The sequence below is a fragment of the Helicoverpa zea genome, chromosome 2, assembly GCF_022581195.2.
Source record: "Helicoverpa zea isolate HzStark_Cry1AcR chromosome 2, ilHelZeax1.1, whole genome shotgun sequence".
Lineage (NCBI taxonomy): Eukaryota > Metazoa > Arthropoda > Insecta > Lepidoptera > Noctuidae > Helicoverpa > Helicoverpa zea.
Window position 1 is genome coordinate 10,080,817 of NC_061453.1, and position 13,996 is coordinate 10,094,812.

The 13,996-nt window shown below is 39.2% G+C and overlaps 3 protein-coding genes across 3 annotated transcripts; 1 reads left to right on the forward strand and 2 right to left on the reverse strand.

Annotated features, from left to right (window-relative positions):
- The first annotated feature begins 270 nt into the window (after positions 1 to 270).
- Positions 271 to 3,394, forward strand: LOC124639329 (mitochondrial nicotinamide adenine dinucleotide transporter SLC25A51). Its single transcript, XM_047176640.1, has 3 exons — positions 271 to 551; positions 772 to 983; positions 1,797 to 3,394. The coding sequence occupies exons 2-3, from the start codon at positions 789 to 791 to the stop codon at positions 2,520 to 2,522; spliced, it is 921 nt and encodes a 306-aa protein (XP_047032596.1). The 5' UTR covers positions 271 to 551; positions 772 to 788; the 3' UTR covers positions 2,523 to 3,394.
- A 714-nt stretch (positions 3,395 to 4,108) lies between these two features.
- On the reverse strand, positions 4,109 to 7,581 carry LOC124639324 (retinol dehydrogenase 11-like). The gene is made up of 6 exons (XM_047176630.1): positions 6,574 to 7,581; positions 6,363 to 6,485; positions 5,899 to 6,261; positions 5,700 to 5,821; positions 5,386 to 5,606; positions 4,109 to 4,283 (listed from the first exon to the last, which is right to left on the reverse strand). The coding sequence occupies exons 2-6, from the start codon at positions 6,478 to 6,480 to the stop codon at positions 4,133 to 4,135; spliced, it is 975 nt and encodes a 324-aa protein (XP_047032586.1). The 5' UTR covers positions 6,481 to 6,485; positions 6,574 to 7,581; the 3' UTR covers positions 4,109 to 4,132.
- A 142-nt stretch (positions 7,582 to 7,723) lies between these two features.
- On the reverse strand, positions 7,724 to 12,578 carry LOC124639317 (retinol dehydrogenase 11-like). The gene is made up of 5 exons (XM_047176616.1): positions 12,148 to 12,578; positions 10,059 to 10,421; positions 9,807 to 9,928; positions 8,464 to 8,684; positions 7,724 to 8,061 (listed from the first exon to the last, which is right to left on the reverse strand). Exons 1-5 carry the CDS (start codon positions 12,263 to 12,265, stop codon positions 7,887 to 7,889), a joined length of 999 nt encoding a protein of 332 aa, XP_047032572.1. The 5' UTR covers positions 12,266 to 12,578; the 3' UTR covers positions 7,724 to 7,886.
- Between the last annotated feature and the right edge of the window lie 1,418 nt (positions 12,579 to 13,996).

Consider the following 13,996-nt stretch of genomic DNA (forward strand, 5'->3'; position numbering starts at 1 on the left):
TTATTAATACTAATGACTGTTCCATACCTCAAGTTCCGGTTTTCTAGAAATTGCCTTATCAGTTTTACATGGAGCAACTGTCTATCTCAGCCCAGTCACCGCGCCGAACGTAAACATCAATCGACTCATGCGGCTCTTGGCTACGAGCTGACTACTTAGCCACGGATTCCTCAGACAGTACCGTAAAGTGCATAAATAAATACCGTAATACAAAAACTAGGTCGAAAAAATTGCAGAATTAAACTAAAAAATCATCTGACAAAAGAGGAGTTCTTGTCACTGTCACTTGCTAAGTAAGTCAAGATTGTCAAATTGCATATGGTCAGGAAGAAAGATCGTCTTTATATAGTGGAAACAATTTTTTATTATTAATTTTGAAATAAGCAGCTTATTTATTTCACAATACACTACTATCTACTAAATGGAAGGATTGATTTCACATCAACAATGACTATCGATGCGACATAAATGAATTAAGAATGAAGCCATTAGCTTTTCATCTTACACGTAACAATTTATATAATTTATTTATTAATTGTAGTGTCTGAAAGGTAAGGTATTCAATCATTATGTAACCAAATTGCCTAATTTACTTTCTATAGCTTGAATAGTTGGAGGTATGTTCACTCAAGTTGTTTATGATGCACTCTTGATAGGTAATCTATTAATTATCTCATCCGAATCTATCGTCGTACTGCTTCTGATAATAGCTTCGAGGTGAATCATGTATTATGGAGGAAGAATAATGTGAGAATGGTTGTATACTTTCAGATAATGGAAGACACATAATGACATGTGAGGGCAAAGAGCAGGAAATGTCTGAAAGGCATCTCCTGGAGGGCTGTCTGAGCGAGGCCAGTGTGACGGTGCCCTCGGTGCGCGCCAACCTGCCCCAGCACTGGAAAGAGTTTGTGTGTGGTGGAGGATCTGCTTTCTGCAATATACTCATCAGCTATCCCCTGAATAAGCTCATATTTAGACAGGTAATTAATGTACCCCTCTAATATATGCCAATACTAATATAGTGCTTCATAACAATAAGGAAAAAACATAAAGCCAAATAATGACAATAGATGAAACATTAGTCTAATTAAGGAAAACCCCAAGGTTGTGGAAATATTCACTATACAAAAATGTTTGTTATTATTTTTCTTGCTTCTATTGTGTAAAAATTGCTACAAGCATTACAATGCGAGTTGCAGATTGATACAAATGCTAAGAATTCATCAAACCTCGGGGGCAGCTCTTATCATTAACTGATAACGTTATCTTATCAAGTTTTGCTTATGAATGGCAAAAAATACGCAGTTAAATGGCAGTGTTAATGAAGAAAACTCTCATTTTATGTTTACAGCTTTACACAGCAAACAATAGATCCATTACTACCTATATTGCAATAGGTGATTCATTTATTCATGATGCTTTTTGTTCAATGTATAGGAATAATAATAATTTCCTCTGTGGTTTTGGACACTCAGGTTTGGAATTTCAACAAAGAATAATCATTCTGATTTCACAATATAAAATTAAGAAAGAATTAAGATAATAGACAAGAATTATTACATTTTGCTGAAATGAGTTTTTGATACATCAAACTGTGTAGGAATTTCCATCTTGCAAAACAGAATAATGCAAAGAATAATCATTCTGGATTCCAACAGAGTTTCATTCATAAAAAAAAACCAGTACATATCATAATCAAATGTTTCAACATCAACCTTTCTGTCTTATTAGGAGCTACTCAACTATACTTCCGTTAACAAAGGAGGTTCTAACCTTGTGATTATATATTTCAGATGATGCATGGAGTTGAAACAACATTTGCTTTACACCAGCTGCAGAAAGAAGGTCTGGGATTTCTATACCGAGGGATGTTGCCTCCTTTGATGCAGAGATCATTGTCTATGTCACTAATGTTTGGTGTCTATGATGAATGCCTATACCCATTGTTAGAGAAACAAATCAATCCCTACATAGCTAAAACGTGTGCAGGGATGGTGGCCGGGTGCTTTGAAGCAACACTCATGCCTTTTGAGAGGATACAAACACTACTCATACATCCAAAGTACCACAGTATGTTCAAAAACACTGCAGATGCAGCCACTCATATTGCCAAGCATTATGGTATCAAAGAGTTCTACAGAGGATTAATACCTATACTGTTTAGGAATGGTCCATCCAATGCTATGTTCTTCATAATCCGTGATGAAGTGAGAGAAAAACTACCCTACCAGGAGAAAGTACTGTATCAGGGTATTCAGAACTTCTTGGCAGGAGCTACAATTGGTGCACTCCTGAGTACACTATTTTATCCGTTAAATGTTATTAAAATTGCGATGCAGTGTGAACTCGGCGGCCCGCACAGGACAATAGTTTACGAGTTTCAATATATTTTGCGCAAGCGAGGCTCGAAGTTCACCAATTTCTATCACGGCGCGCTACTCAACATCTCCCGTGCGTTCTTGAGTTGGGGTATAATAAATGCATCTTACGAAGTTTTCCGAAAAATTTTATATACCTAGTCAGTTGTTTTATCTTTTACAGAAATTTATTTAATTGTGTTTCAAATGTTAAATCAAATTGTTATTTAATTTGTTTCAAAATATGTATATATATTTCTTGAGAATACATTTGTTGATATGCAATATGCAATCTGAGCACAAAATGACATCAAATTATGAATGTGCTGTCTGCTCTTTTATGTCGTCCTGTCTGTAGTTTGTACATATAATGTATAAATAGAAGGAAAATAATGAAAGTGAAAACTTTATAAATGTTATGAATGTACAAATCATGTTTACAAAATATGAGTACATGAGTTTCAACAACCTTATAACTTCCGAACGCTAAATTGGTTGATTGGTTTCAAATCAACTGATGAACAAGTGATTACAAGCTGTATAATAATGTCTGTAATGGATATCAATGGGAACTCTACTTGATGTTCCACCAGTATGTATAGGTAATTTATTTATGAGCATATCTGGGATATACAAGGGGTAAATCTTTTAAGTGCGATTATATTATGATTTATTTACTGTACCTATACGTTATTTTTAAGTAGACAATGTTTATTTATACATTTGGAAGCATTTACATGAATGTTGTTATTCTTAATAATGTGAATAGCTTTTGTCCTCGATTGTACGCGTTTAATATTGTCTTAGTGTCGCATGTTGCGGCTGATACAAAATGCAGGATGTTTTCATAATAGTCCATTCGATGCTTGTAGTGCATTAGCTAATTATTAACAACTTTGCAGTATTTTACGTGTCCATAGCAATACCCAAATACATAACAGTATATTGATCTGTGTTATATAGCTGAGTTAATTAATGTAGGTTCCCACCTATCTGCGCAACTTATTCTAAAAGAAATAAATGCAATGAAACAATGTAGTATTTGTTATTTCGCTGGCATACCTACAAATTCGTAGTCATCTCATTACGAGTTAGAAGTTGTCGCCTGTCCATAGGTATGCGAATACAAGTTCGCTGCAGGAAAATTAAACATTTTGTTTAAAAATTAGAATCACCATCCTCAACTTATTTTATTGAGCTGTCTACCTACTGAACCCTGTGTTCACCTCCCCAGAGCTCCGATGATACCCGAAAATATTAAATTAACATAACAATTGTAGCACACTATCAAATCAATTTAACCTCGAACTATAGCGACCTTGATCGGTATTAATGCAGTCTAAAAAAAATGTGAGATAACTTTTTGGTGTTGAATACCTACGTGAAATAATAGTAAATTAAACACCTATGTTATCACGTGAGTGTTATTTTTATTGTCGTGTCTCGTTATAATTAGATAGTATTTGACGGTAACGGTAATTGGCGTCGTGGGTTCAATTTCTTCTCTGGAACAGTATCTATCCTACATAAATTAAGGATCCCAAGTTTTTGTCAGTTAAAGAGACACCAGTCTCTATGTTTAATGAAACTTGTACCAAATTCTAGTATTTTGATGATGAGAAATAAATAAATAATGAAAATAAGTAAAATAAAAAATAATAAAAGAAGATTGTGCCGAGTAGGTGGCGCCACGTTACCCTTCTAGGTACATAGTTATAATAACGTTGAAGATAATTAAACAAACGTGATGAATTTTAATATATTTACTACGCTTAAATAAATGCTTCATCAGTAGGATGCTGGTCGCCAAAAGGATTATACTTATCTAAGTTAAGTTTCAAGGCTTTTACTGTGATGTCCCACAGTCTGGCAGCTTGATCTACGTCCTGACATTGTTTAGACGGCTTGGTCACCGCACACTCACTGAAACATATAAACAAAATAAAACTGTAGCAGCCCTCAAACTTAGGCGATTATCACACTGCCCCGCATGATGCAGCGTAGTGCGTGGATGCGTTTTTTTTCGTTGTATGGAAATATCTCCGTTTGTATGGAAAACACGCATAGTCCAACACACTGAAAATGCATCCACGCGCGTTCATGCGGATCACGCACATACATGCGGAGAAACACGCACCCCCGCGCGTAGGTGCGGGGCGAGACGCAAGGTATGGCACACTGAATCCCGCAATGCCGCGCGTGATTTTGAATGGGCGTGACGTGTATATTTGAAAATGGAACTCGCTGTGCGTGAAATTACAAAACGCACCTACGCGCGTGAGTGCGTGAAAAACCCGCACGATGATGCAGATCTGCACTTCCGCAGGAACGCGCGTAGGTGCGTCGACACGCAAGATGCAGCGTGATGCGGGGCAGTGTGAAGATCACCTTACTAGTTACAAACTGTTTTTCTGCGGTTTCACTATCCCGGGGGATCCTCCCGTACCCCGGACTAAATATTCCTAATATAACTGGTCTCAGCTACTCATGAGTAGTCTAATAGCCGACCCCAACATAGTTGGGAAAAGGCTGGTTTTCTCTTTATTACATTAGCACACTAGCGCCCTCTCCTAGGCCCCTTGCGAACTTTGAACTTCTGTATCAAAATCAGACTGGGGCCCGATTCTCCTAATTTTACTTAAGCAACATTCGATTGACGTTCGACTCGATTCGACTGAGATCCGATCCCGACTCGATTACGATTGAAGCGTATTATGTGGCATTCCGCTATTTTTTCTTTGAAATAAACGTATTTATCCTTTTCTGTCATTCAATAATGAATCATTTTGTCTGCAAATGATTTACGATTGCAAAATGATTGTACAGCAAACTACCGTATAGACCAAAATTACCAAAATAGCAGAACAATCGCACACCAATCAAATGTCAATCGAATACGATTGGTCTTTTATTAGTAGCAGAATGCCCGATATGGTTAAAACTGCTATTGCGATCATATTGCGATTCGATTTCTATTCGATTTTGACATTATTAACTTAGGAGAATCCGGCCCCTGGAAGATTACCTGTAATACAGGCCGCTCTCATTGGCACAGGCATCATCTACAGCGCAGTAGACGGTAGTTTGCGCGCCACACTGCGGAGACTTGAGGAACACTGGACCCAGGACGTTGTTAAACATCCACGTCGTGCCAGAGACAATAGCCTCGTCGAAGTGCCGGCTGATCTCCGTGCGGATCACGCCGGGGTGCAGGCTGTATGTCGTAACTCCTGCTATGTTGTGTTCCTGTGTAGTACAATATTGTTCCAATGAAGAGTCTTTTTTATCCGAACTGCTGGTATCCTTCAAGTTTACTTAAATAGGTTGCTAAATAAATACCTTTAGTTTATCGGCAAGCGCTCTGGCGAACATTATGTTGGCAGCCTTGCTTCTGCAGTAAGCTTGGAACGGGTTGTATGGCTTCCGTTCGAAATTCAGGTCATCCAAGTCGAGATCGTGTTCTGAAACAGGTTGAATTCGCAATCAACCTTATTGGCGGTTTTTGGTTCCATGGTGGGTGGTTAAAATGATGACTTACTCGCATGAACGTATGATGAAACGAATACAATCCTTGAGGGAGCATTCTGTATGAGTGTGGGCAACAGCAGCAGCGAAAGCAGCGCGTGTCCGAGGTGGTTGGCGGCGATGTGCGTCTCGAAGCCGTCCTCGCTGCGGCTCTGCGGACACATCATGACGCCGGCGTTGCACACGAGCAGGCGCGCGCGCTCCCCGCGTGACGTCACGCGGCGCGCGAACTGCCGCACGCTGCGCGCGCTGCACAGGTCCAGCTGCTCCGGCAGCAGCTCGCCCGCGCCCGCCTGCGTCCCTCCGCGCGTCTGTAGCTCCGCCCGCGCCGCCGCAGCCTTCTCCATGTTGCGGCAAGCCATTATCACGCGAGCGCCTGTAAAGGAATTCAGCAGATTCGTTCAATTTGTAAATCTTACCAAGATGTAGGAGATTATGAAGCTATAAGGTGTGGTGGATTCAAGAATCTCTGCTTACCTCTCAGGTACATATCGAAGGCGGTTTCTTTGCCGATGCCTGTGTTACTGCCCGTCACGATGACTGTGCACCCATCCAAGCGTTTCTGGCTTTTGCACCAACCACTTAGGTAATCCATGATACCTATAATGTTATTTGTTTCCACTTTTTAACACTATACGAATTCATTAAAACATAAAATGTAGGTATATGCGTTATAATCACAAGTTACCGCTTTGTTTATGTTATTCGTGAAGCTGACGATAAGGCACGAGCACACAGTTCACTCCGCAGGCCCTCCGAGACTAAAGCGGAGTACCTACTACACGTTAATAGTTACTGTCTGTGCGTTCACACGCAACCATAAAAATACGTATTCAATTAAGAAGATAAAAATGCAATTTGCTGAAGAATTATAACTTGTACGCGTAGGAAAGCAGATGAACTCGGATTTAGTAAAAATTGTATGAAGTAATAAGTAGGTATGTGTATGTCGTTGATCTGTGTGGGATTACGAAATGCTTGCGGTGTCCAAGCCCCACTACGCTAAACTGTTTGCTGACCAAATAGCAAGGTCGCGCGCCGGCCTTGCAAAGGAAACTGTGAATCAGTACATTAAACGAACTCCGTCGCCGGCGGGCGTGGCAGATGGTCAGGTCAATGACAGTCAATCATTTCACTACTAAGTTTCTGTTAACGTAACGGAGGCGGCTACGGTTAATTTAATTAAGTATAACGCCACGATCGATAGGGAAGAAATGGAATCAAACGTAATGATGGAAGTTTTATTAATTCATTCATTGTTGTTTATTTTTTACCTTGTACTTTCTAGCATTTTTGTGTGATTTATGGGCTGCAGATGAGTAGGATTTTAGACGGATGATTGACGGATTTTAGACATGACGTTGTAATGATGTATCACGGCCAACTACGAGATGTCAGCTTGTCTTATTAAAAAACTACAAACTGATTTCGGCACGCATGTCCCGAGCATCGAACCCAATGCGACCACTAGACCTAAGTTTCCGAGCTCAATACTTAAAAGCATCGTTGGGATCTCCGTGTTTATTTTAATTTTCAAGGTACCTGCAATTAACAACAGAGTGTTTTGTTTTTATTGTTTGTACCTACTTACCACCTAGGTACCACCTGCCTATTTACAGGTACCTTTCTATAAGTTTATAAATAAGTAGACTTTCACAGCCCATTGAATATCAAGGTCGTCTTGAGATTGACATAGGAAAAACACAAAGAAAACATATGCAGGTAGATATGTTTTAAATAAGATGCAATAATGCTACATGCATGCAAGAATGCCTTCTTGATGGTACACACAAACGCATTCATCACAATGTGCGGTTCAGAATAAGCAAAAAATGCCAAAGATTCTCATCAGTTTATTTGTCTTCGTTTTGGTATAAATACTTGTTAAACATAATTTTATATACCTATGTACTTAAAAATAAATTACCCACTGGTGCCTACATTTAAACACCCTACTTTGTTGATACATAAGTTTACAATCTCCTTATTCTAACTTTTTATTCAAAGAGCCTTGTCAGACTCATTTTCCTCTTTTATATCCTGCAATGCGAAGGACGTATCGCTTGCGAAAGGGTCGTAGTCCTGCAGTTTGAGCATGTCGATGGTGATGTCCCAAAGCTTCCGTGCTTCCTCTTCACTGCGGCATTGTTTCGACGGCCGTGTTTTTGCACAATCGCTGGAAAAAATAACATAAGAAACATAAGACAATAAAAGTCGTGGTGGCCTAGTGGGTAAAGAGTATGAGGGCGTGGGTTTGATCGATCCCAGGTCAGGCAAGTACCAATGCAACTTTTCTAAGTTTGTATGTACTTTCTAAGTATATTTGGACACCAATGACTGTGTTTCGGATGGCACGTTAAACTGTAGGTCCCGGTTGTCATTGAACATCCTTGGCAGTCGTTACGGGTAGTCAGAAGCCAGTAAGTCTGACACCGGTAACTGGGTTGAGGAGGTCAGATAGGCAGTCGCTTCTTGTAAAGCACTGGTACTCAGCTGAATCCGGTTAAACTGGAAGCCGACCCCAACATAGTTGGGAAAAGGCTCGGGAGATGATGCTGGAAAAAATAACATGAAATACCTATAATAAAAGCCACTCTCGTTATCGCACTTCTCGTCAACAGCACAATATATACTGGTCTGAGCTCCACACCGAGGTGACTTCCAGCACCAGCGGAGCAGAATGTTCTGAAAGCCGTAGGTGATGATACGCCAAGCCGTCTGTGGGAAGTAGCGCCCTATGTCGGTCTTCACAATGCCTGGGTGCAGGCTGTAGGTGTTCACGCCTTTTATGTTGTGCTCCTGTTGATGTAACAAATAGATTTGATACCACATATCTCTTATGATAAATCTATTTATTATATCTAAGGACATAACCAAACGTTTTTTGATTTGTGATAGCCCCGAAATCTTTCTCAGCTGCAATGCAAGGTCAGATGGCAGTAGCAGTAATAAATAGACAAAACATAAACCGTCAGTTGCACAAAGCTCCACTAAAATTAGAGATTAATTGAATCGATTGCTAACAGTTGTTTATCTGATTGACAAAGAAAGAGTCAGCAATAGATTTAAAGAAGCATTAACTTTAATGAAGCTTTGTGCAACTGACGATAAGTGCAACTAATAAATAAGTGTTAGGTAGGTATATCTTATTATACTTCTGCCCTCGAAAAGGCGTTGAACTCAAGCTTCACAAGGAAGAGCTTCTTTGAGGTCAAATTCCAACATAAATGTAGGTATGAAGTAACTTTGCACATAACAATCAGGCTACAATAACAAACAAAAGAATAAATTATTGGAATGGTTACTTTAATTACCTCAAGTAGACAATTAGATTAGGTATTCTGTTGGCTACTGATCAAGTGGGTATGTGGCACGCGTCTGCACTAGCATACAAACTAATAGTTCGAGGTAATGTAAGTACCTACTTACCTCGGTACTTTACGTAGTTCTTCTGCCGTTACATAGTTCAATCACGTATTTTTGCATCACTTAGATGCACGGTGTACCTAAGCTTGTGAAATTTATGCCCATACCTACCTACATGAATTATAAAGCCTCTATATACGATTTAAAACCCTTTATTTACATCTTGTAGGTAGATGACCCAACAGACTTAGGCTGAATAACCCAGCCTTTATCAAAGTGGAGCAGTCACGGTTGATAAAGTCCTCTCGTTTGGACAGTGACAGGACTTATGACTTGGGGCACTCATTAGCAGAATGCAAAGGGACAAGGGTCAATTGTTTTTCCTTTTAGACGTCAGGTACATTATAAGTACATGATAGCTGATGATAGTCTTTTACATAGAGCGTGCCGGCTGGTATACTGCTTATTCACAAATCATAGTCGCCGCCTGGCGCCTGTGTAGTTTCATACTTCATATGACTGAGTAAGACTAACGAAAATAAGAACATACTCTACCTTAAGTTTAATATCCAATGCTTTGGCAAATAATATATTAGCAATTTTGCTGTTTACGTAAGCCTGCAAAGGTGAGTATCGGGTCTTCTCTAAATTGATGTCATCTAGATCCAGCTTGAAAACTGAAATCATTATGAAGAGGGAGAATTACAGCAGATTCTAATTAAAATCAATCAGAAAATAGGAACCGAGTAGGTCCCTACTTTCCGGAGAGAGTCTGCAAACACTTTATTTAACACACACTAGACTTACATTCGTTAAGTCGAGATGAGACAAACACGATCCTAGAAGGAGCATTCTGGATGAGTGTGGGCAGTAGCAGCAGCGAGAGCAGCGCGTGTCCGAGGTGGTTGGCGGCGATGTGCGTCTCGAAGCCGTCCTCGCTGCGGCTCTGCGGACACATCATGACGCCGGCGTTGCACACGTGCAGGCGCGCGCGCTCCCCGCGTGACGTCACGCGGCGCGCGAACTGGCGCACGCTGCGCGCGCTGCACAGGTCCAGCTGCTCCGGCAGCAGCTCGCCCGCGCCCGCCTGCGTCCCTCCGCGCGTCTGCAGCTCTGCGCGCGCCGCCGCAGCCTTCTCCATGTTGCGGCAAGCCATTATCACGCGAGCACCTTTAATTTTAGTAGATACTAACATAACTTGTAAGTATTTTGTCTATTTTATCAAAAACGTCGTCATCTCAACTATAGGACGTCCACTGGCTGTCTACTACAAACTCGGGTGTTGCTCTACTGTAGGGGATCTTAACCTTTTTGACATGAGGGACCACTTTAACTAAAGTTTGTCTTGCCCGGGACCACCTCATCGGTTTACCTAAATTAGCACTCATTTCTTTATTATTTATCAAAAAAATCTGAATTTTTGGGTCAGTTCTACCTACTCAAAGCTAAACGCATTTCAGCAGTTGTGTAGGTAAGCAAATGTTAATAAAGAAAAACTTGCCTATGTAGTTTCCAAATGCGCGAGCGAAGCGAGCGCGAAATTTTATCGGACTTAAACCAAATATAACGTAAAATTTAGCCCAAACGTACTTAACTTTTTGTTTGTTGACAAAATGAGGGCTGTATATATATAGTTTCTGAATACGCGAGCGAAGCGAGCGCGCAATTTTATCGGACTTCAACCAAATATTACGTAAAATGTAGCCCAAACATACCTACATTTGAATGGGGGGACTAGGTACGACACAACCGATGTACGTCCATGCGAAAACCCCCGCTCGCAATTATAAATCGATAAAAATTAAGTTAAATAACGTATAGCAACGTCGCGAAGCTAAGCTTCGCGGACCACTTGAAATGCCTCCAGGGACCACCAGTGGTCCGCGGACCACCGGTTAAGAACCACTGCTCTACTGAAACATATTTATGGTGCAGGCTCAAAATACAATCAGCTAGTCGTCTGTGACCTCTCTAAAGCCCTTGATTCATCATGAGATTCTTTAAAGCAAGCTACGCTATTACGGTTTCTAGACTGAACTAAAGCACTTAAAATAGGATATTACTTACATAATAGATTATTATGCGTAAATATTCATGTCACAAAATCATCAGGACTACTAGTTCGATCAGTTGTACCACAGGGCTCAATACTAGGCCTTATTTAATATTATTCTTAGTATTTAATTAATGATTTGCCATAGGTACCATCTTCAAAATGTCGGCAATGTTGTATTGTCACTCATATTAAAATTTAATAGGAATAGGGAACCATTTAGTAACGTAAATAGTGCATTAGCATTCGATACGAACTGGTTTACGGCTAACAATCTGGTTATTAAAGCTAAAAAAATGGAATACGTAGGTAAGGTAAAAAATCTTGGACCTAACATTATTCTAATCAACGAGGTACCGACCTACTTTAAACTATAAATTTCGTAGTGTATGTAGGGAGACCACCTACGTAACGGAGTGTATAGGGGTACTGCAGAAGGAAGTACAAGGGGTAGTACCTTAACAAGTGAAGATACCCGATGTTATAAAAGTAGGTACCTATTGAATGATGAATGATGATAAATTATGATAAATTATCATAGCCGAATCATGATAAATTATCATAGCCAAAAACATCGCCAACACGTGCTAAATGTTGTCATTGAAAAGTCGTTAAGATAGATATTATTTATAACAGAGGGGTAACACATTTGTATTAGCAGACTAACTATTAAATCGTTTCTGTGACGTTATTTTAAGGAAAGTAAGCTATTTAGGGCTCCTACATACAGTATATAAGAAAGTGCTTTACCCCGTATGCCTTGGAAGCGTGATAGACAGACATGAAGACAGTTACTTTCGTTGTATGATGTGCTGACATGAATTCCGAAGTAATTACACTTGCCTCTTTTATACAAGTCGTAAGCTATCTCCAAGCCCATCCCGGAATTGCTTCCAGTTACGATGGCTGTGTACCCATCGAGTCTTCTTTCACTTTTACACCAACCGCTAAAGTAATCCATTGTGTTGGTGGTACCTAATCACTTTGGTAATTAAGTAAGCACTTAAATGTATAATTAGTTTTCTGCTTGATGACTTAAGTTACACTGATTCAGCCGCTAGCGTGCAATAAGTCTAAATAGCAACTTGAGAATATATTAACGGCAACAAGCGCGCCTATAAGCCTCCTCTGCCAGACACAGGCGAGAGCGAAAACCTTGATGCAGTAATTAGGGTGGTATCAAATGGGTTAAATGGGTATCAAATGGGTCCAAATGGGATAGAGGGGGGTCGACAGGAAAGTGGTACAAGATGGGGTCGTGGGGTAAGATGGGAATTGCGAAAAAAAGAATGTTCCAAACATGCTTTGAAATTACTACTAACGTCATCTAATGGCCTTTTGAGTAAGTTATTCAGTGCCGCAAGTGTCATGGCAGAAAGTGCGTGCATTGAGATTTAGTAAGTAATTTATTGATTTTGACGCTTTTAATCTAATATTTCGATTAAGTGATCTACGTGACTGTGTGAAATATGTGACAATAAGACGGACAAAGTATTTTTTTCGTATACCTGACATATTTTGCCAATTTATGAGCAATGTTTCAATCGAGTAGCTTTGGTTTTCTAATCTCAAAAAAATAAAGTTTGGTAAATTGTCGTTTGGGGCATAATGGGGTACCACGGTACCATACCCAAGCAGCAAATAGACGTGCTATAATGGTCGAGAGCACGTTCTGTTTTCGCCTTTAAGTTCAATAAAAGTCCTAAAAACAGTCGAGTAAAAGTGCTCGAAACGGTTACTCAACGCGAAAAAGGCGCAAATTATTCAGACTAAAGTCCTATTAAAGTGGAATAAGCGCTGAGTAAGCAACTAAAACATGCTGTAAGATTTGAGTAAAAGTGGTAGAAAACACTAGGAGTGTTTTAAGAGCAACCAAAATGCGTATATAGGATATTTAGTTCAATAAACGCAATCGATTTGCTATTGTACAGGTAAATTGTGCTATAATAGCGAAGCCGAATTGCTTTTATTCACCATTTTAGTTCTATAACAGCGGATAGAATGCTTTTACTCGATTAATAAGTGCTGTAAATGATCTTTCGGAGGATCTTACCTAAATTATTAAAAATTTCAACTTATTATTTGTAAAGTAAACTACATTTCAAACGCTAAAAAAAAGGAATAATATATTACATTTATATTAAGTTTTGAGCAATCAATAATGTTTATTTTTACTGTTCGTGTAGCTACTTCAAAACATCATGCGCAACAAGCTTTATTGTTAAACCCAAAGGCATTTTTACATAAACATTCATGCGCTGTCTATTTCCTTAAATTGGGATGACTAATTTATTAAATTAAATATATTTCAATTAATTATTTTAAATGCTGTGGCCATATTGGTAATCCAGTTGTAATTACAGCGAACTTATTTTCTCTTTTTATCAATATTTATTTATATGACAAATAAATATTTAAGAAAAAAAAAGCCAGTTTTTGATATACCAACGATGTTGCTATGTAAATCTGTTAAGAAGTTATAAGCAAAAAATGGTTTTTTATTTTTCCTGTAAAATGTTAAGTTTTTGGTTACGATATTATTCGTTGGGGACAGCGATATCTTGTTTTGACACGTGTAAAGTTGTCTTTTTGGTAATATTATTTTACAGATAGGCGAATGAAAACCTGTTTTTAATTTAAGGAAGTATTTTTTTTTTAAATTTCGTAAATAAGTACACAGCTGGGCCCCGAT

Excerpts from the sequence above, each read along its gene's own strand:
- LOC124639317 (XM_047176616.1), bottom strand. The coding sequence starts at position 12,265 with ATGGATTACTTTAGCGGTTGGTGTAAAAGTGAAAGAAGACTCGATGGG. Across the intron at positions 10,422-12,147 it reads TTACGACTTGTATAAAAGAG|GTGCTCGCGTGATAATGGCT; the intron begins GCAAGTGTAATT and ends CTAAAATTAAAG. Across the intron at positions 8,062-8,463 it reads GAGAGTGGCTTTTATTATAG|CGATTGTGCAAAAACACGGC; the intron begins GTATTTCATGTT and ends TATTTTTTCCAG.
- LOC124639324 (XM_047176630.1), bottom strand. The coding sequence starts at position 6,480 with ATGGATTACCTAAGTGGTTGGTGCAAAAGCCAGAAACGCTTGGATGGG. Across the intron at positions 6,262-6,362 it reads CTTCGATATGTACCTGAGAG|GCGCTCGCGTGATAATGGCT; the intron begins GTAAGCAGAGAT and ends ATTCCTTTACAG. Across the intron at positions 5,607-5,699 it reads CGCTTGCCGATAAACTAAAG|GAACACAACATAGCAGGAGT; the intron begins GTATTTATTTAG and ends TGTACTACACAG.
- LOC124639329 (XM_047176640.1), top strand. The coding sequence starts at position 789 with ATGACATGTGAGGGCAAAGAGCAGGAAATGTCTGAAAGGCATCTCCTG. Across the intron at positions 984-1,796 it reads ATAAGCTCATATTTAGACAG|ATGATGCATGGAGTTGAAAC; the intron begins GTAATTAATGTA and ends TATATATTTCAG.